Raw genomic sequence first — 21,954 nt, forward strand, 5'->3', positions numbered from 1 at the left:
TTTCCCGTGACGCCGCGCAGCGGGCGGGGAGGGAGGGAAGGAAGGAGGGAGGGGGGCACCGGGGCGGCGGGGAGCCCGGGCGGGGAGCCCGGGGCCGCCATGGACTCGCGGGTGTCGGAGCTGTTCGGCGGCTGCTGCCGCCCGGCGGGCGCCGCGCTGCGAGGGCGCGGGGGGGCCGCTCCCGGCACCGGCGGCGGCTGCGGGGGGAGCGGCGGCGGCGGCGGCGGCGGCTCGAAGGCGAAGAAGAAAAGCGGGCGGAGCCGGGGGGGGAAGGCCAACAACCCGCCGTACCTGCCGCCGGAGGTGAGCCCACCGCCGCCCCGGGGCCTGGCGAGGGTTGGGGGGTCCCCGGGGGGACGGGGCCCGGCGGGGCTGTGCCCTCCCCGCCCGCCCGGTGCCCCCCGTGCTGCGCCCACCGGCGGCGCCTCGCCGCCCGGGGATGGGAAACGAAGCCCTGCTCGGCTTTCCCCCGGAGTTGGTGGGTGTGAGTGTTTGTGGTTTGTTTGTTTGTTTGGTTTTTTTTTTCCAGTTGCCGGGCTCGTAGAAAGCGCTCGGCGGGTTTTGGTGACACCCTTTGCAGGGAATTTGGCAAGTGTTTTCCGACGCGGGGGGTGCTGGCAGGCTCCGAGGCAGTGCCCCCCGTCGCTGGCACTGGGAAAACTGCCATCAGTAGTAAGTGGGTGTGCTGGTTCCCTCAGGCAGCTGGCGCGGCGCTCAGGAGGCTGTGGAGAGCGTTACGTTGTCCCAGGGATGGGTGCTCGGCCCCGCCGGCGAGCTCCCGGTAAAATATACGAGCCTGTGCTCCTCCGCAGGGCAGGGCTCCTCTCGGCGAGGAGCGGTTGTTAGATCTCCTCCGTGGGCACGATCGTCCCCCGCAGCTGCGGTTCTGTTTTCGGTCCTTTCAGCCAGAGAGCTGGGCAGCCCCCTGCGGTGTCAGCACGGCTTCCTCTTCTTGGCCGCCCTGGGCCGTACATGGTCTCGGGCTGTTGCTTTTCTCCTCTCAGCTGCCTTGAAAGAGACCCACCCCTTTATTGAGAGGACGTGGTGTTTTTCTTAGAGCTGGAAAGCCGGAGGATGGTAAAAGAGGAAAACCCTTTTGCACGTACCCTTTCCTTGCTGCACGGCTCCGCTGCCCGAGAGCAGAGCCGGCAGTTCAGAGCTTCCCTCCCTTGGCCTTTTGCCACCAGAAGCTCCGCTGTGGTTAGAAGCTCGGCTAGAAGGCAGGGAGAGGGCTGCTGCCTCTCTTTGACATGCAAATTGGTGTCCAGAGGAAAAGGAAGTGTTTAGCGTTGGTAGCTTAGCGTAGTCTGACAGAGTGCTTGGCTTCTGGTAGGCTCAGTGGAGCTTAGACCAAAAGTTACTTCGGTTTTGGCTACGCGTTCTCCGTGGGGGTTGGAGCCTGCTGCGGTTGGAGTGGGCTTGATGAGTCCACGGGCTTTTCTGTTATAGGCTCTGACAGCCCCATCTGGCTTCAGCCCTTCCTGGGAAAATTCTTCTGAGCATGTTGTGCACAGACAGTCCTGATCACGTCCGGTCCTCCAGGAGTGCCAGGCCAGGGACCACTTTGCTGTGCTGCACAGGAGTCAGTAGCTTGCACCCTTATGTCTGTAGTCCTTGTCTCTCGCAGGGTAGATGTGCAGGGATATGGGAAGGAGTCAAGGGAAAAAATTGAGGGAGGGAGAGGGTGTCAGTATGTGAGAGAAGATACAGCAACTTTTGTTCGCAGTCCCCTGTCTCTGTGCACACTGGGTGAATGGAAGGTGCTGGATGAGGTGGGAGTGGGAAGGGGTGGCTGGCAGTGTGGGATGTGAATGGGGAGGGGGGAACACACTTCATCATACGCTGGCCTGTACGCTTTCTGAAACTGGAACTCTCTGTGACTGTCCCTATCCTTTGCTGGCAGTAAAAAAAAAAAAAAATCCCCCCAAAGCAGTATTATGCCCTGTGTCACTCTGTAGCTTTATCCCCTGGTTTTCATCATGTGTGATGCAAACAGCAGAAACAAACCTAAAGTAAGTTCCAGTTTAGTATAGGAGTGAATGGCAGAATGGGCTGTGACCTAACAGTATCTTTCTGCAGTTTTCCCTCTCTGAAACTGTCAATATGAGCTGCAGAGTATCTGTGCAGCTGATGCCCATAGAAGTCCCTGCTGGCACAGCGTCTAACCTTTGTTTTGATTTATTCTCTGACCAGGCAGAAGATGGGAACATCGAGTACAAGGTGAGCCTTTTGTGGTTGCAGGAAATCTTCCTCCCAGACAATTACCTTGCAGTGAGTAACTTATGCAAAGACAGCCTCTGGGGAACATGTCAAAGGAAGGGACAGAAAAGCGGCACTGTACTAAAGAACAATCTCTGTGCCTAGCAATACTCAGTATGCTGAGCTGGCAGAGTTTGATCTCAGCACTCATTTTAGGAATTTGTTTTAGGAGACAGGACCCGTTGTTTTTCCTGAAATCTTCTTCCTTTTGACAGAGAGGTGCAGGTGGCCCTGATAATCATTGATCACTTTATTGTGGCTGTTCTACCATTCATACTTACTTGGCTCGTGTATAACAAATAGGTCCCGTGGTGCTGTCTTTTACCCCCACGTTGGGTAGGGTACAGATCCCTTTGGAAAAGCATGGGAATGTTCTGCTACCATATGCATGCACCTCTGTGAAACCCTCTCTTACCTATTCCATCTCTCCTGTGCAGACACTAACGTGGGGTGTGTTTCCCAGGGGTGGGTCAGGGTTGGGGGCATTGCTTCATGGGGTTGATTTAGAGGGTTGTTGGCTTGGGCAATGGGGTTCCCTCTGCATCCAAGCTGTGACTGTAACTCCCTGCTCTGTTAAACAGCTAAAGCTAGTGAACCCCTCGCAGTACCGCTTTGAGCATCTGGTGACGCAGATGAAGTGGCGACTACAGGAAGGCCGCGGTGAGGCTGTCTATCAGATCGGCGTGGAGGACAACGGGCTGCTGGTGGGCCTCTCAGAGGAGGAGATGCGCGCCTCGCTCAAGACGCTGCGCCGTATGGCAGAGAAGTACGTGCGTCCTTTTCTCTGCAGGACCCACGGGCAGAAACAGCCTCCAGTACAGAGACTTGGCTCCAGGAATCCCCAGAGGAGCTGGTGGCTCCATTCCACAACGTCTTTGTATGACTGAAATTCCCTTATCATGAGGCTCTGGAAATAGGAAGGCAGCTAGAGGACTTTTGGCTTAAAGCCTGAGGCGCCTGCCCTGCTATTCCTAGCTTTTGTCCCGTTCCCTTTGCCAGGTCTGATTGTGCAGGTACAAGGGGTGCTGAGTACAAGCACATGTCTCACTTTTCCCTTTTGTGTTTGTGCCAGGGTTGGGGCTGACATTACGGTGCTGCGGGAGAGGGAGGTGGATTACGACAGCGACGTTCCAAGGAAGATAACAGAGGTGCTTGTCCGAAAGGTGCCTGACAACCAACAGGTAGGGACCTGAGGTTTGGCTGTCCTCTTCTGCTGGCAACTTACAGCCTTCACATAAGAAGCGTACTTTTGGGATGGGAGCCTAAACCCTAGAGGCACTTTACCCTAGATTGGGTCATAGCAGGTGCTTTGAAGAGCTGCCAGAGGGAGACTTTGAGGACAGTGCTTTTTATCTCCAAGGCTGTGGTTGCGGCAGATTCCAAGTAGGAGAGATTGGCTGGATCAGATGCGAGAAACTATTTCACTTCTTTGACAACAGTTGTGATGCAGCCCAGTGTGCAAACAAGGAAGAATTTAGACTTCCTGCTGATGAGTCAAGTCACAACACCAGAGAGTGTATCACAACTCCTGAGCTGTGATTTGCCATGAGCAGGAGCAGAATCAGAGCAAGATTACGCTGCAGTGTCCGTCGTGGAAGGAAGCTCTCTGGGGCACGTCTCCATTACCATGCAGGGCTCACGCACACCCAGCAGAGCAGCAATTAGGTTTCATTATTTCTTTGCTCTTTTTTCTGTAGTTCTTAGACCTGCGAGTGGCTGTGTTGGGGAATGTGGACTCAGGGAAATCAACCCTGTTGGGTGTCCTGACACAAGGAGAGCTGGACAACGGACGGGGCCGAGCACGTCTCAACCTCTTCCGGCATCTCCATGAAATCCAGTCAGGAAGAACATCAAGCATCAGTTTTGAAATTCTCGGCTTCAACAGCAAAGGAGAGGTGAGGGAGGGGGCTGCTGAACTCAGCTGGAAGTGGTTGGGATGGTGGAGGAGAACAGGACTACCCTCCTGTTACAGCACTGAGGGGGACATGGGAGAGGAGAGGTGGCACAACTCCGTGTCCCCGTAGGTGAACTTGAGTGCTGCTTGCCCATTTGCATCAGAAGTAGTTTCTTGCACCCATGGTAAATGATCTCTCTTCACTAATTTTGAGGTCAAAGTGGACTGATAAGAGCTGCATCTTCCTTCACTTGCCTGCTGAGGCTCCTTCACTCACCAAGTCCTCATGTTCCTCAGGTGGTAAATTACAGTGACTCCCGAACAGCAGAAGAGATCTGTGAGAGTTCCTCCAAGATGATCACTTTCATTGACCTGGCTGGCCACCACAAGTACCTGAAAACAACCATCTTTGGCCTCACCAGCTACTGCCCGGATTTTGCTATGCTGGTGGTTAGCGCCAACACCGGCATTGGTAAGTCTTGTGCTGTCTACAGAGCTAATAGAAATGGGGAATGGGGGGAGCAGGTCTTTGTTAGCAGTAGTAGCTGTCAGAAAAACATTTTAGTCTGCAAGTCCCTACTGATTTTTTTGTAGGCCAATGCCTCTGAGTGCCTGGGAGGGGAGCAGAGCTGGGTTACCAGCCGTAAACCACATTAAACAGTGCTCTGGACAGAGAAGCTTTGTTTGGAATTTGAGGCTGTGTTTGTTAGGGGGAAAAAGGAAAAAAAAGCTTTTACATGTTCTTAGGGGTGCTGAATCCTTCAGCCTTGTGAAAAGGCAGCTGGAGTTCTCCCACATCTTTCTGTGACATTTTTGTGGTTGTTCCCTGGCAAACTGTAGCTCAAGAAGGAAAACTACTGCCTCTTTCTGAAGCAAAGGGATCATTTACAGTAATTCTGGGTTGTTTTTATTTTTCTGGAATGCTCTTGGTTTTTGTTTAAAAGAATAATTTTGTTTATTCATTGCCTGATGGACTGAGCAGTTGGGGTGAAATCTCTAGGGTGGGCAGTTAGGAGGGCCAGGAGATGTAGCTGTCACATAAGCAACCAACAGTGGTGAATGCTACTGCACCAACACTGTCACTTCTCTCCTGCAGCAGGCACAACGCGAGAGCACTTGGGCTTGGCCATGGCCCTCAAGGTCCCCTTCTTCATTGTCATCAGCAAAGTTGACTTGTGTTCAAAAGCCACCGTGGAACGGACAGTGAAGCAGCTGGAGCGAATTCTGAAGCAGCCGGGCTGCAACAAGCTCCCCCTGCTCGTCACCTCGGACGATGATGCTGTTACAGCAGCACAGCAGTTTGCACAGTCTCCCAAGTAAGGGACCATTCTTCTCTGCTGGGACCAGGCAATTCAGACTGGGCTGCTGTGCGGAGCTGGGAAAGGGCGACCACAGGGGAGACCAGCACATTTTGAACATCTGGGAAAACATCAGGTTTCCTACCTCTGCGTTTTTGCATCCCAGGCGTTCTTCTGGGCTCTGGGAGCAGAAGGTGCTAGAGGTTTCATGGAGTTGCTTCTCCAAGACAGAAACGTAGGTTGACAGGGGGTTGGCGCCTCAACCAGTCACTGGGGCAGGGGTTACTGCAGATTTGCACCTAGCCCATGTGCCCTCCTGCTCTGGCTGTTTATCTTTGTAGTCTCTGTCCTCTTGCTGACTGGGTAGATTCAGGATCCCAGCCACCTTCTGCAGTTGCACTCTGGCCTTGTGCTTACTCCTCTCTCTTTGTGTCTGACAGCATCACCCCAATCTTCACACTGTCCAGCGTTTCTGGGGAGAACCTGGATCTCTTGAAAGTCTTCCTCAACATCCTTCCTCCACTGACCAACAGTAAAGAGCAGGAGGAATTAATGCAACAACTCACAGAGTTTCAGGTACTTTAGGATAGTTTGGCTTGTTTTGTTCCTGCACTTGTTGTGCCATGTGACAAACATCTGGGGACTCCGGACACCACAGGGAGAGAAACGGTGAACTCCTGATCTATTGGTTCAAGTAAAGAAAGGACTCATTTCTTGAAAAAGGCCTGTTAGGCTAGGCTTTCTCCTAGGTAAGGGATGCACATTTCAGAGAGAAGATTTTTTTTTCTTCCCTCTGGTTTCCCCTTAAAAGGCAAAGGGTCGTCCAACAGAAAGGTTGTAGAGGCTGATGAAAGCTATCAAGTGGTGTCTGATGCCCCCTGGGTGGGCAGCTTGTTCTCATTCTGGAGTGCTATTCCACAGGTGTCTGAGCAGCTTGTTCTTGTTTCCGTGTTGCAGGTTGATGAAATTTATACCGTGCCAGAGGTGGGGACTGTTGTGGGCGGAACTCTGTCGAGGTAAGTGAGGCCAGGCAGACGAGCGTGGGTGTGAGTGGTTGCTGGGGTTCCCACAAGGTTAGAATTACCCGCTGCAGGTGGAAGCAGTACAAAGCTCCGTGCTGACTCCTGCCAGATAACTGGGCCAAGGGAGGACAGAGCCCTACGGGGTGCTGGGTGGTGCCGCGAGCAGATCGTTGCTCATGCAGTGGCAAGCAGGGAGATAGGAGCGTGACCTGTAGTGAGCTGGAGGAAGGCACGCTGGCATCCAGAGTCAGCAGAGGTTAGCCAGGATCCCAAGGCGTTGCTTTCCTCCTTCCTCAGGCAGGGGGAGGAAATGTAGGAGGCAAGTCCCATGATCCCAGGAGAAGGTAACCTCATGCTACCCCGTGAGAAGTCAGCTGTCCCTCGGCGTTTGGGAATGGTCAGAGCAGTTTGGATTAGAGTGCACTAACACAAAACAGGTGGCAATTGCAGCCTCTCCAGCAAAAACAATACAGTGTGGCAGAGAGATGGGCCCCACGTGAGGGATACTTGGTATTCTGAGGAGTGATAGTGTGGCTTTTGCTCCTACTGTAGGAAATCCCTGTCCCCACCAGTGTTACGTCCCTGTTAGTTGGTCACACGCCTGGGTAAAAGTCCAAAGGCGCTCACCTCCTCGGCCCTGGGGAGTTTGTGTAGGTTGAACTTGGAGGGTGCAACTTCCTCCCTGTCTCCTGATGAGCTCTGTCCTGCTGTTGTGCCCTGGGCAGTGGGATCTGCCGAGAAGGGGAGAGCCTGGTGGTCGGTCCCACTGACGACGGGAAGTTCCTCCGGCTGAAAGTGTGCAGTATCCAACGCAACCGCTCGGCCTGCCGCGTGCTGCGGGCTGGCCAGGCAGCCACGCTGGCCCTCGGACCTTTCGACCGCTCCCTGCTGCGCAAGGTGAGTCCTGCTGTTGCCAGCTTCCTCTCTGGTCTAGCGAGAGGGACTGGAGGCTTCCCTGGGGATCCCCCATTGGTAGAGCGGGAATGAGGTAAAGACGTTTGTAGAAAACCTGTTGGAAGGGAAAGAAACGGCCTGTGAAATAGGGTGAGTACTGGGCTGAGAATGGGGTGCAAGGCCACGTCCCAGAGTGGAGACATTTTTGTGGTTTGGGTGCTGTTCAGAAGCTGGGGGGTTGGCCCTAACTGGTCTGAGCTTTGGGTTGTTGTACAGGGCATGGTCATGGTGAGCCCCGAAATGAACCCCACCATCTGCTCAGTGTTTGAAGCTGAGATTGTGCTGTTGTTCCATGCCACGACTTTCCGGAAGGGGTTTCAGGTGACAGTGCACGTGGGGAACGTGCGGCAGACGGCTATCGTAGAGAAGATCCATGGAAAGGTAAGGCATGGGAGGAAAACGGAGAAAGACGTACCTCCCTGTGAGGTTTGCTGGGTTTCTACCGTGCCCTCTACTAAAGCTAGGGGCTACTGCTATCCTGTGTACCCGTGTCCCTTCCTAGGAGCACACTCCATCCCTATACCCTCCCCATTTTTCCTCCTGGTGTGTTAAAGAATTCCCTCCTCACAAACTACAGCAAGACTGTGGAGGGGGATGAGCTCTGCATTCTCCAGAGCTTGTGTTTTCCTGCCCTCCCCTGTGCAAACAGTAACGGGAGGGACTCGAGCCATGCAGCCAGAGGGAGTCAACCCGCTCATTTGCTTCCTCCTCTTAGCATCCGCGTGCACCCCTCCTGTGGGCATGGATAGGGCAGATGGGTCTAAGCTCTCCCCTTTTTCTCTTCAGGACAAGCTGCGGACAGGAGAGAAGGCCGTTGTCTGTTTCAGGTTCATCAAGCATCCTGAGTACTTGAAGATTGGAGCCAAGCTGCTTTTCCGTGAAGGAGTCACCAAAGGCATCGGGCATGTCACTGACCTCCAAGCCATCACCACCAAAGAAAACGGCCTGGAGGAGTCCTTGGGGCCTGGGCAGCTGAACTTCTGACTACCGCTAGGTCAGAGAGATCTCCGCTCACCACTGACTGGGGAGAAGGATGGAAGCTCCCGTGGCTCTCCGAGTGATGCCTGGAGCTGCTGCTGTCCGGTTCTAGCATGGGTGTCCCTCCTCCACACCGTGAGATGGAGCCTCGGAGAGTTTCTCGCATTCAGTGCCATACGAGGGGCAAGTTAAGCACGTTCTCCGCATTGCCTGCTGCTTTCATCACCCTGCCCTCCTTCAGAATAGACCAGAGGCACCTGCAGGACCTGGGCAGGCAAGTTCTGGCTTTGTTTACTGATTGCAAATTACTGGTTGGGAGGAGCAGAACCCTTGGAGACGAGCAGTGAAGGGATGTTTTTCCATCTCTCGTACGGGATCTGGCCCCATTCCAGCTCTCCGAGCACTGGGTTAACACAGCACTTTCTTGAGTGATCCTGCAGCACATCCCTCCAGGCGGAGGGGATGGAAGAGGCCCTGCTTCCCGCAGCAGGGTCTTGCTCGAACCTCTCAAAACGCATTCAGGACACTTTTTAACCGTTTTAATCTTGGTTGGCTTTAATCTGCTGCGTGTCCCTTCGTGTGTTGGTTTTGCATTACTCCAAGCGGAGTGTCTGACTGTCGGGCAGGCGTCCTGTCCTGTCCTGTCCCCGCGCACGTGTTGGCACTCCGTCAGCATCCCACTTTCTGACTCGAAGGAAGCTGCGGCCGCTCTGCGTGGCGCAGCCTCCTGACCGAACGGCGCGAAGACAGCGTCTGCACTTGGTCTGCTCCTCGCAGCAGCAGAGCAGGGGGCTGTGTTGCGGGGCAGAGCTGGGCCTGGGCCTGTGCTGGCACGGGCAGGTTGTTCCCGAGGATGTTCGGTGCCGTCAGCGCGTTGGCAGCAGCGGTTTGCAGTGGGCTCCCTGGTGTGGCGGTTCCAGGGCCCAGCCCAGCTCGCTGCTCCTCACACGCTTGCCTTAATGTGTGGGGGCAGGCTGCGTCGCTAACACCGAACAAGGTGACTTCTATTTAGCTGTGATTTGACAGTGGCGTGAATTTCTTTCTTTTTCTCCTCGAGAAAGACTTTATTTTTTCCCTTGCCTCTGGGGCTCGTTGCGAGAGGAAAGCTGGTGATGCCAGCGAGGACTCTGTGCACGAAAAGCGGAGCACTTCTGTTTTTTACTCGCTGTCGCGCAGCTCCCGTGTGCGGCAGCTCCTCCAGGCCCTGCTAGCCTGGAGGGTGCAGCAGGGGCTGCCGAGCTGTACATAGGCTTTTGGTTTTGCTGTTGACTGTTAAATCATGTGGGTCAGCCACGGGCACCAGCCCTTCAGCCCGCCTCGTCGTGTGACGCGGCGGCTTGCCAGCCCCGACTGAGGAGAAGGGAGAGGGCCTGCAATAGCACACGGACACCCACATGGCTCTTCTGCCCTCCTGACAGCAAGTTCTGCATCGGGGCTGCTGGCACAGGCAGCGTGTGCAGGGCTGGGCAGCCCGTGCTGATCGGCGGATGTCGCAAAGGGACGCTGCCCGCGTGTCAGCTCTTGGGGGAGGCAAGGATGGTGGCACCCGGCAAAGAGAGCGTGCTGAGGTGCGGGGAAGCTGGTGGGATGGCGGTGTATACGGAGGGACGGGGAGGCGGCCCAGCAGCGACAGCACGCGTCACCTGCCTTTTGGGAGGAGCACTGAGCCAGCTGCAAGCCTGCCTCCCGCCCTTCGGCCCAGCGGAGAGACGGCAGCTGCTGGCTCAGGGTCACTGCTCGCGCAGGATCCCGCTGTGCTCCCACCCCAGGTGTTACGGGGGCACGGTCCTTCACCCGTGCCTGCAAGGACAGGCCCCGGCTGGCGGCAGGCTCCTGCCTTTGGTGCTAGAGGCTCCCGAAGAAAGCTGCCCTGCGTGGGGGGGTGATGCCAGCTGTTGGCAGCAGCCCCGGCGTCTTCTGCGCCGGAGCAGGCGTGGGGTGCTGCGGCCTTCTCTGGGGCAGCCGAGGGCTGGGCTCAGCTCGTCCCTGCGGCCTGACTGTTCTCGGTGCCATGCTCTTCGTAACTGCTGGTTTGTTGTCTTGAAATTTTCTAATGCTGGGCCTTTGTCCGTGTTCCCCAAGCACCTCTATATAAATGTACAGAATAAAGATGTTTTATTGAGATTGCCGGCTGAGTTGTACAAGGGGCAAAGGCGGAGCCGGGCTCTCGTCCTGCTGCCCGGGTGCTGGGTCACCCCTTGCTAAGCTTCCTGCGTTCGGCCCTATAAATACCGTCCCGTGGCGGGGCAGGAATGCGTGCGTGCTGCTGTTTACAACCTTGCCCTCCCAGCTTATCGGAGCAAGCCCGAGGCGGCGGGCGGCCACGTCACCCTGAGCACAGCACTTCTGGCTGGCGGGGGCGGAACCGCCCGCCGCTGGTGGTGCTTCCTCGCGGTCACGCATTCCCTCCGAGCCTAATGAAAGGGAGGCTTTCTAGGGCACAGACCTAACCCGTGGCTTGTTTTTAAAATAGCGTCAGCCTTATCGAGGGGGTTTGCGACCGCTGCCCGTGAGAACACGTCGTTCCCTCGGGCCGAGCAGGGGCAGAAGGGCTCCCCCATGGAGGTGACATGTCACTGAAGGGTTGTGTCTGTTCCCTGCGTGGTTTTGTGTCAGGCAGTGGCACCTGCTGAGTCCGGTCTGGCCAGACATTTAGGATGTGAGGTGTGCTGTCGTTTCAGGAACGTGAGGCAACCCTACCAGACTGGTTGCTGTTTCTCTTCATGCGAGGACTCCAGGGAACCTGTCACTTTGCAACGTGAGGGCTGTCATTAACGGGAGGGACTCTGTAATTCCTTCTTCTTGTGACTGCACGCACGAGCAGGAGCTGTGCCGCGTGCTTCTCAAAACCTTGCGACAACTGTCAAGTGTTAGACAGCCGCTGACAGCCCCGTGGCTGCTGTCCAGCACAGAGAGAAGGCGGGTTGGTGGAAGGAGGGCAGAGCGATGGCTACACGTAGGGTGGTACCACACAGAAATGACAGGGAAACAGCGCATGCAAAGACAGCTGCACTTTGCATCATCTGCTGCCTGAAAGGCTCTCCCCCTGCTGAAGGAGGGGATGGCTGCAGCTGATGAAACCCTCTGCAAAGAGTTTCCAGACCCCACCCAGAGCTGCTTTGACGTGGCGAGTTCCCTCCCCCTGCCTGGAGCCAAACCCTTGCAGCTGCACAGCTGGAAGAGGCCCCGGGCTCCAGGCAATTAGAGCAGTGGCAGGGCACTGAGCCCTGAGCGCGTCTCCTGCCCTGAAGGGCATCTCCCCTTCTCGGTGCCCCCAGTTTCCATGTAAGATAATCAGCTTTCTCAGCTCTGTTGCCATTTGGGGAGGCTCTCGTGGGTGAACCATGGCCCAGAGAGCTGAACAAGTTGTTCTGCCAACCAAGAACAAAGCAGATACCAATACCTCTCATCGAGTTGTGTGTACTATCACCCCGAGTCTGTAAGGAGGAGAAATGTGGTTACACTGCCATAGAGGGAAGCTTTCAAAGGCCTGTGTGACTAGCGTGCTTCCCCCTCCCTAGCATTAGGACTTTGGCATATGCATCAATAGCAATTACCTGGAACTAGTGTTGAGACTTCAAAAAGCCCACTGAAAGCATGACTGTGCTGCTCCAGCCTCCTCAAAGGAGGGAGCAGTCTGTCTTGGGCGCTCCAGAGCTGGTGATAAACATCATGCACTGGACTGCTACATAGAGTTGTCAAACTATATATTAAAAAAAAATCCTTCTGTAGAAGAAACAATACAGTAGAAAAATCCATTTTGGTGGAAGGAAAAAAAAATTCCCATGTTGAGTAGAGATGCAACCATAGGACTAAGCTACTGTACATAAAATACTGTAAGGACAAGGCCTGCAACTGCAGCCAGGGGAGAACAATCACGAGGTGAAGGCCTCATCCGAAGTGACTGGATTGATGTTCAGGACTAGTCTTGGCTGGAGATGCCCTAGGATAAGCCACTGTGCTCCCAGTGCCTGCTTTTACAGTGTTGGGAGCCACCCTTCCCATCCCAGGAAAAAGCAAGAGCGTTACTTACAGAGCAGAGAAATGGAAATACCTAGCTATGGAAATACCCATGGCAGGAGGTGTGGGCGAGTATGATGCAGCTTCTGGTAGCACCAAGCAGGCTAGCAAATCTGAGCAATTTGCAAAGCTGGGTACGTCTTGCACCACACACTCACTATTCATCAGTTCCAGTTCCTCTTAGACTTGGGGTAGAGATAATTTATTAGACTTTTCTGCATTAAAACCTGGCAAGGCAGTATAAAAACTTTTAACCGTATTTAAAAACGGCGATTATCTAAAAACTCCCAGCAGGGCTGGATGTTAAGGAGGTGAGCGTTTAAAGAAAAAATCTAAAGTCCTTGTCACACCTTCCCTAGGTCGTTTTGCACTAGATCCTGCCGGAGTCTTGGGCTTGTTCTTTGCCTTGGCAGGAGACCTGGAAGCTGCAGCCTTCGGGCTGGGAACTGCCGCTGGAGCTGTGGGGAAGCTGGACTCCAGGAAGGAGCTTTGCAGCTCCACGGCAAAGTGGTAGTCCATGTGCTCCGGGAGCTCCCACACCAGCACGTGCTGGCCGCACTTCTCACAGCGCTGCTGGTCCCCCGGCGAGGCATGAGGGAACAGGGTGAGCTCAGGAGAGGGTGGCAAGTTCTGCTCGTTTCCTTCCATAGCTGGCTCTAATTTCAGAAGCATCCTGGAGCTGGGTGGAGTCGAGGGTGTTTGTGTAGCATCAGACAGCAACGTCTCACAGGGAAGCCTCTTGCAAGGAGAAGTAGGGCTCCCATCTCTGGGACTCTGCTTCACGGGGGACTCCAGATCGCGGTGCTCAGAGGCAAGTCCAACAGCAGCTCCCTCCGGGTGCTCTGGGGAGGTGGTAGCAGCTGGCAGGCTGCTTGCTGCTGCCTGTGACTGCCGCTTTTCTGCTGCCTTTTGGAAGAACGACTCAATAGCATTAGCCGGCTTCTGTCTATGCTCTTTGCTTGGGCTCCTGAAAAACTTGACCCTGGGCCTCCTGCAAGACGCGGTCTTTGCACTGTCAGTGCCATCGGGCTGAGTGTCGCTAGTCAGGAAGGTGGCGATACCTGCAGAAAGGAGCGTGGGGGCCTCTGAGAACTTGCTTGCTGAGAGAAGCACAGATATGAGCGGCGGAGACCTGCAAGGGACAGAACAAGATTGACTCAGACACCATCCTGGGAAGCAAAACGTCCTTTGAGGTAAGACTTTAAGCAACATACAATGTTCATGGGCAGGGGATAGGGAAACATGCAAAAGAGCTTAGTCTGGGTATCTGGCAAGGGGTGGGAAGGAGGTTTCCTGTAACAAAGTGTTAGCGTCGCTATCTCTGCAACACAGTCTCACGGACACAGCAGGCTGGGTTGGGCAGAGCAGAAAGCCTCTTCCCAGAACAGCATTTTCCCCCAAGAAAAAAGCAACCAGGCACTGGAGCAGGGGTAGCCAGCTGCCCGCCTGCACTTTCAGTCCACCACAGGCTGGAGCTGCGGTGAGGCTTCTAGTCAAAGAGAGGGGGCTTCAGGGAGCAGCAGCCTTGTCAGAGCCTAACAGTACTGTCTTGCTTTAAGCACACCCCAGCCTTCACCGCAGAGCGTGAGGGAGGGAAGTAACATCAAGCACAGGAGCAGTGCAACCTAGTGTTTCTCCTTGTCCCAACGCCTCCCTCTCAAGAAGCACCATTGTCCTTCGGGGAGGAGAGCAAGGCCTGGCTAGCTTCTCGCACACAAGGCAGCAAGGACTGCCTCGCTCCGGCTGGACTCCCCTGCGCCAGTAGCAGTCATCAGCTCCAAGTACAGAATTTGGAGTTGTCTGGCCAGATGTGGGACTAGATGCCAGCCTCATTGCTGTCCTAGCACTAACGCAGAGGTCAACGCACTCTGCTGTGCATGGGCCAGGAATCGCTCTTCCTGCCAGTCGGCACGAGCCTCTCGTTCCCATCTGTCAGGTCCCTGTTCATCCTGCACCCCCTGCGCCAGAGCAGACCCCAGAAGGGACACGAATCACTTCCTCCCCCACTCACCAGGCTGCCTGGTGAGCCCCGGCCATGTTGCAGTTTTGGATGAGGGCGAAGGCATCGCTGTAGATCTTCTGGGCATCGTAGCGGGTCACGGCGCAGAAGCGTGACAGCCGGGTGTCTCCCTGCATGCGGATGACCACCATGAGCTGCTTGGCCACTCGGTGGTTCTGCGGAGAGAAGACATAGCTGAGTTAAGACATAGCTGAGTTGCAAGCGACATCTACAGGGAAGAGCAGGAATGGCTGCGGAGATGGCCTCACTGCCCAGAGCCCTCTGCTATCAGTTACCACTTCTGATGCTGCGTGACAGACAGCAGCTTGTCCTGCCCAGCCTGATCCCCAAGGGGTGTGACACAGGACAGCGAGGACTTGCACAGCTGCATCATGCAGGTTGGCAAGCATTTTGTCCTTGCTTTTCTTCAAAGGCAGCTGTGCACCGCTTCTCGGCCTCCCTGCAGCGGTGAAGCTAGCAGCAGACTGACCTCACCCTGGCCTGCAGTCTGCCACTTGTGGGTTTGACCATATCGCTTTTCAAGAGCAAAGGGCTTGCAAGCTGCAGCGGAGCAGCAGCAAGGCAGGATGAGGATGCAGTAGGCTTTCAGGTCCCTGTGTCCTAAAGCACAGGGCAAGGACCATCCTTAGCCCTGCAGTGTTCTGGGACAGAGCCATCCTTGCTGGCTGGACTCTCGCACACCTTTTTGCAGCACCTCAGCGCAGGAGAACAGCCAAGAACAGGCAGACCCTCCTCCCACCACCACCACCAGCCTCCTGCAAACAGCACCACGTGGCCTCCTGAAGGCCTGGCCTCCTCGGGCACAGCAGGAAGGATGCTGTCCACCCCTTACCTGACTCCTGTCCTTGATCAGTCTGGATTCCAGCTCCAAGGCCAGCTGCAGGAGCCAGTGTTGCACCTGGACAAAACAGTAACAAGCAGGTTTGGGCCCGTGTTGATAGCACTGCCACCAGGCCAGAGCAATGCTCCCCCCAGAAAACATGGGAGGTGCCTCCTCCCTCTTTCTTCGGGCTAATTACCTTCTTTCTAGCAATCAGCCCTGGAAGCTTGGCACCACGAATACCTTTTGAACAGCACAGGCCCATTTTGCTCATGGAAATTACAAGGCTGGACCTTTTTGTGGAAGAGTTTGTCAATGCTACTCTGTCAACAAGGGATTTCTCTAATTCATGGGGCTCAAATCCCTCCACCCTACCAGGCCCCTAGCCCAGGTTTCAGGGCACTGTGACACAGAAAAGCACTGTTTTTGCAAGCTAGTTTCTGCTTTTAATGTTCTTTTCTTATCCGGTCCAAAGGCCAAGCTTTTTTTAGCCATGTGTGGGCTTCTCCTACCTCCTTCTGTGTGGCCAGGGCTGTCCTCCCAGGGAAGTTCTTGCTGCAGCCAATGGACTGAGGCAAGTGCCGATTTTTGACGGGTTCGTCATCAATTCCTCTGCACAAGTCATAGAGCCAGGACCTGAAAGCCAAAGGAAGCATGAGGTAAATGAGCCAACGCAGCCCCTGTAGGAATGTGTAAACCCAGGGACACCCGCTGCAGTGTTCCTGCAGGTGCCAGTGGATAGTTTGCTGCCCTGAGCACAGGCAGCTGTGACAGCCCTGACCATGGCACAACAGGCACTCTGGGATACAGTCCCTGCTCTGATGTTAGCAGTGACAAACTGCCTCCCTCCCTGCCCACCAGGCAGCACATCAGCCCTCTGCTGAGCCTTGCTTTCATCTGTGCGAGCTGCGGCACTGCCTCACCCCCAGCAGCTGGACAGGCAGGCTCCCTTCAGGCCACAACTGCCTGTCAGCTCAGCTCCTCTGCCTCCTTTCTCCTGAGGTGGCAACAGTTCGCCAGTCTGCAGGGCACCCCAACCACCACTGAGCCCAGAAGTGGTGTTTCAAGCTCCAGCCCAGCCTTGTAACTCCCTCTGTACTGACACTGTCGAGTCTGCTGGGAGCCCTGGTCCCGCTCGGCTCCATCCTTAGGCACCGCGGAGCAGGGCAGAGGAGCTGGTGACAGGCAAAATGCTGTCTTGGTGAGGGTGTGTGGGAGAGGGCAAGCCCAGAAGCCTGTCTGTAGGCCTGCTGCACCATTGCTTCTGCTCCTTCAAAGATGTCACTGAATTTTTGCCTCCCAACCTTCCTAACTGCTTCAGAACAACCTACAATCAAAAGGAAGTCCCAGTTCCTGTCAAGAGCCAAACCGCGGCAAGCGGTACATCGTTACCCTGTCTTGTCTCCAAAGTGAGTCTGGAGCTCCGTCTCACTGAACTGCGTCACCTGCCCGATGTACTCCACTTCCAGGATGTCTGTGATGGCAGCACCAAGCTTGCCCCCCAGGTTACGGCTACAGTAGAGAAAAAGAAAGAAAATGAAGCACCGTGTGGACGACTACACTAAGCCTTCGTGCAGCAGCTGCCTCTAGTTCAGGGCAACCAGAAACAGTCAGAAGTTAGGAGGACAAAAAGGAACACTTGGTACATAACAGGTCTTCTGCTCACAGTAGAGGGATGCATGAGAGCTGAAGTGGGAATTGCTCCTTGGCTCACCTAGTTTCAGCGCCTCTCTCAGATCCATCTTCAAAAGACGATCCCAAACTATGCCCTGAAGAACATCTCACATGCTCCCTGCTTCCTTTCTACATGGACAGGACCCTTCCCCCCAACACACACTTTTCCATCACTAGTGACACACCGAAGGCAGAAAGCCACTGCAGGCCTGGACACTGGAGACACATTCCTCCAGAGCAGCGGGGCTGGTGACACTTCCCCACACAAGGAACAGCACCGGTGTGTTCAAAATGAAACCACAGCAGCTTTCTGGGAGCGCAGCTCTGTCACTCACGCTGGGGCACAGCTATGGTCCCCTTGCCCACGGCTGCTGCCGCCTTACACCCATGCATCCCAGCAGTCATCCTGAGGACAGCTCTTCCCAGGGAAAGGCTGCCCAGAAGATGCTGCTGAGCTCGTCAGGTGCGGTTCCTTCACTGGCAGGGCTGTGACTCCCAAGCATGCTCCTCTTGAACTGTCACGCACAGCCGTGAGGGATTCCTAGCAGGATTTCCTCTCCCTCTTACACACACTGGTGAGCGCTTACTGTGGATGTTGAAAGCCTTTGCTGGCTGCTATAAATTAGCATTAAATTGCTCTCTGTTGAGGTGGCCAGGAACCGTTTCCTACCCCCAAGTCATTTTGGTTCTCCTTATGCAAGCAACGACAAAACCCACTGAAGCAAGTACCCCAGCAGCGAAGACAAACAAGGCCCTCTTCCTGATAAAAGCCCGGATTGTGGAAGCACAGCTCCGGCCTTTCAAGCACACGCTCTCGCCACAGAACAGCTCAGCCCAAGCCCCAAGCTGCACGGAAGCAGGCAGCTCCCCAGTACTTACATATTGCTGACAGGCATCTGGCTGAAGAGCTGCGGGACAGATCGTGAAGATACCAGTGTCTGGCGGTTGGGCTTGTTTAACCCACAGGCCAGTTTCGCCAGCATCTGTAACATGGAAGAGGGTGGAAAGCCTGTTATTACAAACCCTGCGCCGGCGTTACTGCCAAGGACTGTACCTAACGGCACGTGCTGTAGCAGCACCGAGGGCTGCCCGTGGAGCAGCTGCTAGGAAGGACGTATAAATCACACCACTGCTGGCTCTGCAGCCCAGCCAGCCTGGGACTGGTGTGTGCTGGCTCCCCAGCTCTGAAAGCGCTGCTGCTGCCAGACTCATGCCTCTGCGAAGGGCCAGACTTCTGCTCCAGGCAGCTCGGGGGATCTATCCTATCCCTGCTCTAACTGGCTTAGTTTTCCATCAGGCAAGCACATTAGAGCTTCCAGAGCACCCCCATAAGCCTCCCCCCGCTATTTCTCTCACTATGCTCTCTCCATCATCTTCTGTCTCTACCTTGCTTTTTCTCAGTGTCACTGTTTTAATCTTCTGTCTGTGGGGTCCACAGCAGCGTAACGCTGCAAAAGGAAATCTGCAAAATACAGCAGCTCTTGGAAGGGATGTCCTCTCACCCACCTGCTACACAGCTTCCCCTCCCACCCTAATCTAACTCAAGATCAAGAATACACAGACTAGCCAGAAATAAGCATAGCTTTTTTTTTTTTAATTACAAAATCCAATAATTTTCCTCTTTCACTGCTTTGCCCCTATAACTGCTTTACATCCTACAACTAAACAAAGCTTCCTTCCCACGGATTAAGCTATGATCTTTATTAGAAGCCTTTCTCACAGGCTTACACGTCCTCACTCTTTTCTAGAGGAATTTGATCTTTTTCCTTCAACTCTTCTCATTCAGTCATTTTCCAGATGTCCAATTATCGTTATTCTTGTTTCACTGGAGATTCTTCCAAGTCTACCCACACTGTTCCTGTAGTGAACTGCTGCAAACTGAACCAGTGGCTGAGACTTCATGGGGAGAAGTAATCTACTTTTTTTCTGACACCTCTCTGATTAACACACACTGAAGCAGGACTTGCCTTTTCTACAAGAGCGCTCCTGTTACTGACTCATCCTGCTGATCGTCCACAATAACTCCAGACTAATTCCTAACTTACTGCAACTTAGCCAAAAGCCTCCTAGTTTCTTTTTTTCGCCCCCTATAAGCCACTGAAATAGGAAGGATTTCAGACTGGTTCTGGACTTTTCTGCTCTGATTTAATCTCAAAACTCTCACAGCCCGGGCCCTTAGCTCTACCTGTGCTCAACATTCACCAGTAATCCCTGCAGCCGTTCCCTCTTTATCAGCTGAGTTCCTGGTGTCCTCTAACCCCAGCTCACTGGGAAGAAATGGGTTTTAAAACAGGAAAAACACAAGAGCTTAAAGCAGGAAACCTCCACGCTGACTTTTAGGAAACAGTGGATGCACGCAGGGAAAGATTGTTTTACTGACACAAATTCCCAACAATTTAAGAGGAAAAAGAATAGCAGTTTGGTGGCCCTGAGGTGAGTCGAGTTGCTTTTCCTCTTTCTGGTCAGTCTTTACCCGCCGTTAGCCATGCTGTGGGTGATGCTCAGCCAGCTGCTGAGAGCTGCCCCAGGAGCACTTCATGCACGACAGCAGCTGCAGAAACAAACTGACTTTGATGCTGCTGCAGTTGTGGATGGTTTCCTGCTGGGTGATATGCTTTGGGTGGTTTTACTGAGAGCCCCTAACACTTGACTTAGCCTTTGCAGAAAGGGTTCATCAGTTACAACTTTAAATATATAGGCTCTGACCAAAATAAGAAAAGGATAAAGACTAAACAGATGTTTTGGAACTCTCTCTGCAGAGCTAGCTGAGGATGAGCACTGGTGTAGAAACTTCCACCGGAAGGGATGCTCAGCTGGCCTTTTTGCTCTGCCTAACAGCAATAACAGAGAACATTCCTGCTCTTCCTAAGAGCATCTCCCAGCTCCCATCCAGTTTCTATGCCAGCATTCTATTTTATTTTTCAAGGGAAATAAGGAAATTACGATGGACTGTGCTGTCCCTAAAGAGCTCTTTATCTATGCTATCAAGCACAATGCAGAGACCACCAGGTCAAACGCCTGCACGTGACTGTGCAGAATGTGCTAAGGTGCTTCCACAGCCACCTCGTCTCTGTATGCACCAGCCTTTTCTGCAAAGGCTGAAACAAGCGTTAGGGGCTATCAGTAAAACCACCCAAAGCATTTCACCCAGCAGGAAACCATCCACAACTGCAGCATCAAAGTCAGTTTGTTTCTGCAGCTGCTGTCGTGCATGATGTGCTCTCAGCAGCTGGCTGAGCAGCACCCAAAGCGTGGCTAACAGCGGGTAAAGACTGATTGACCAGAAAGAGGAAAAGAACTCAACTCACCTCAGAGCCACCAAACTGCTTTTCTTCTTCCTCCAAATCACTGGAAAACAAGTCAGTAAAAAACATTCCCTTGATGGACCCACTGTTCCCTAAAACTCAGGGTGCTACCTGCTTTAAGCTGTTGTGTTTTGCAACTCTCCTGAGGGACTCAAAAACGTTTTCTTCCTAGTGAGAAAAGTGGTTAGAGTACACCATGAACCCAGCTAGTAAATTAACAGATTGCTGGCTGCACAGGCTACATCTCTGTGAGGAGTTTTCCTCACATTCCCAGATGTCCTATAATTTCTCTGAAGGCGTGCTCATACACGGCTGCGTTCCCCACTCATCTTCCATCTAGCAGAGGATCCACCACATGTTCTGACCCTGCTACTCAGAGAAGTCGGGCTGGCACCTTACACACGTACTTTGTTGTGCGAAATCCCAGCTGAGCACCTGAACCCAGTGGCTTTCTCTACGGCCACCCTCATTTCTTCCACGATTACCGCTCCCATAGTCAGCTGCAGGTCAGGACAGTCGGGGTTATCGAAGGACAGCGATGCCAGCCATTCCTGCACGCCACGCTCCCGCAGCTCCTCTAGAAGGGGGACACAAAGGGGACCGGCGTGGGCATCGGTGAGCCCAGCAAAGGGGCCGGTACCACCGGCAAGCCCTAGGGAAGAGCTGCGTGCACCCGTAGCTGCAAGCCAACGGCAAGGGGGAGCAGCAGGCGCCTTAGCGGTGGGGAAAACAGAGATCCTGGTTACAGTGCTGTGTCTCCAGAAGGATGAAGCAGCTCATGCTGTGACGCTGCTGAGGAGCACGAAGGGGGAGCAGCAGGAGCGGGCTCATCCCTCGCAGCCAAGCCATCGGAGCATCCCCGCCGCACCAAGCTCCGGCCCGGCCACCGGGAGCCCCTCGGGGCCACCGGGGCCGGCTCCTGCCTACCCTTGGCGGCGTGCTGGGGGTCCGGGCCGGCGGGCAGCCCCTGCACGAAGGTGGTGGGCAGCAGCTCGGCACCCAGGGGCCGGCCCCGCAGCTCCCGCAGCCTCTCCCGAGCGCTGCCCGTCAGGTCCAGGTACGCCTCGTCGATGCTGGCCCGCTCGATGGCGGCGAAGCGCGACAGCACCTCCATCACCTCGGCGCTGGCCTCCCGGTACCTGCCGGGCCACAGCCTCAGCCAGGGCCCGGGGAGCGGCTCCCGGGGCCGGTGCGTCCCCGTCCCCCGTCCCCCTCCCCCATCCCGGTGTCCCCGCTCACCGGCTGAGGTCGGCCTTGCCCCGCGCCTCGGGCACCCTGGCCAGCAGCAGCTCGGGGCACAGCGCCCGCGCCTCGGCCGCCCACATCCCGCGGGCCACGCCGAAGGAGCGCGCCTCGTAGCTCACCGCGATGATCCTGCAAGGCAACGGGGCGCCGGGTGGGCACGGCGGCACCGCGACACGGCGGCACGGCGACACCGCGAGCGGCACCTACCCGCCGCCCTGCCACTTGTTGTACTGCACCACGGCGCAGGGCCGGCCGCGCAGCTGCGGGTCGAAGCGCTGCTCCACCTGCATGAAGAAGCAGTCCATGTCCACCAGGGCCACCACCCGCTCCCGACCCCGCGACATGATGGCGGCGGCGGCGGAGCAGCAGCGACAGCCCTCCTCCCCTCTCCGCCGCCACCCGCCCGACTGACCGCCCGCCCGCCGCCGCGCCCCGCGGCCTATCGGGAGCTGTAGGCGGCGCGCG

The 21,954-nt window shown here is 55.2% G+C and overlaps 2 protein-coding genes across 2 annotated transcripts; one reads left to right on the forward strand and one right to left on the reverse strand.

The window, feature by feature from the left end:
- Nucleotides 1-51: 51 nt before the first annotated feature.
- On the forward strand, nucleotides 52-10,529 carry GTPBP2 (GTP binding protein 2). The gene is made up of 12 exons (XM_066993868.1): nucleotides 52-303; nucleotides 2,194-2,220; nucleotides 2,841-3,025; nucleotides 3,332-3,440; nucleotides 3,957-4,154; nucleotides 4,451-4,625; nucleotides 5,250-5,469; nucleotides 5,892-6,027; nucleotides 6,409-6,467; nucleotides 7,199-7,370; nucleotides 7,644-7,808; nucleotides 8,214-10,529. Exons 1-12 carry the CDS (start codon nucleotides 100-102, stop codon nucleotides 8,409-8,411), a joined length of 1,848 nt encoding a protein of 615 aa, XP_066849969.1. The 5' UTR covers nucleotides 52-99; the 3' UTR covers nucleotides 8,412-10,529.
- Nucleotides 10,530-12,611: 2,082 nt separating this feature from the next.
- Nucleotides 12,612-21,939, reverse strand: POLH (DNA polymerase eta). The gene is made up of 10 exons (XM_048080148.2): nucleotides 21,697-21,939; nucleotides 21,484-21,618; nucleotides 21,172-21,383; nucleotides 20,652-20,821; nucleotides 17,819-17,922; nucleotides 16,658-16,777; nucleotides 15,778-15,901; nucleotides 15,278-15,343; nucleotides 14,437-14,600; nucleotides 12,612-13,557 (listed from the first exon to the last, which is right to left on the reverse strand). The coding sequence occupies exons 1-10, from the start codon at nucleotides 21,831-21,833 to the stop codon at nucleotides 12,729-12,731; spliced, it is 2,061 nt and encodes a 686-aa protein (XP_047936105.2). The 5' UTR covers nucleotides 21,834-21,939; the 3' UTR covers nucleotides 12,612-12,728.
- Nucleotides 21,940-21,954: the final 15 nt, after the last annotated feature.

The sequence above is a fragment of the Anser cygnoides genome, chromosome 3, assembly GCF_040182565.1.
Source record: "Anser cygnoides isolate HZ-2024a breed goose chromosome 3, Taihu_goose_T2T_genome, whole genome shotgun sequence".
NCBI classification, from domain to species: domain Eukaryota; kingdom Metazoa; phylum Chordata; class Aves; order Anseriformes; family Anatidae; genus Anser; species Anser cygnoides.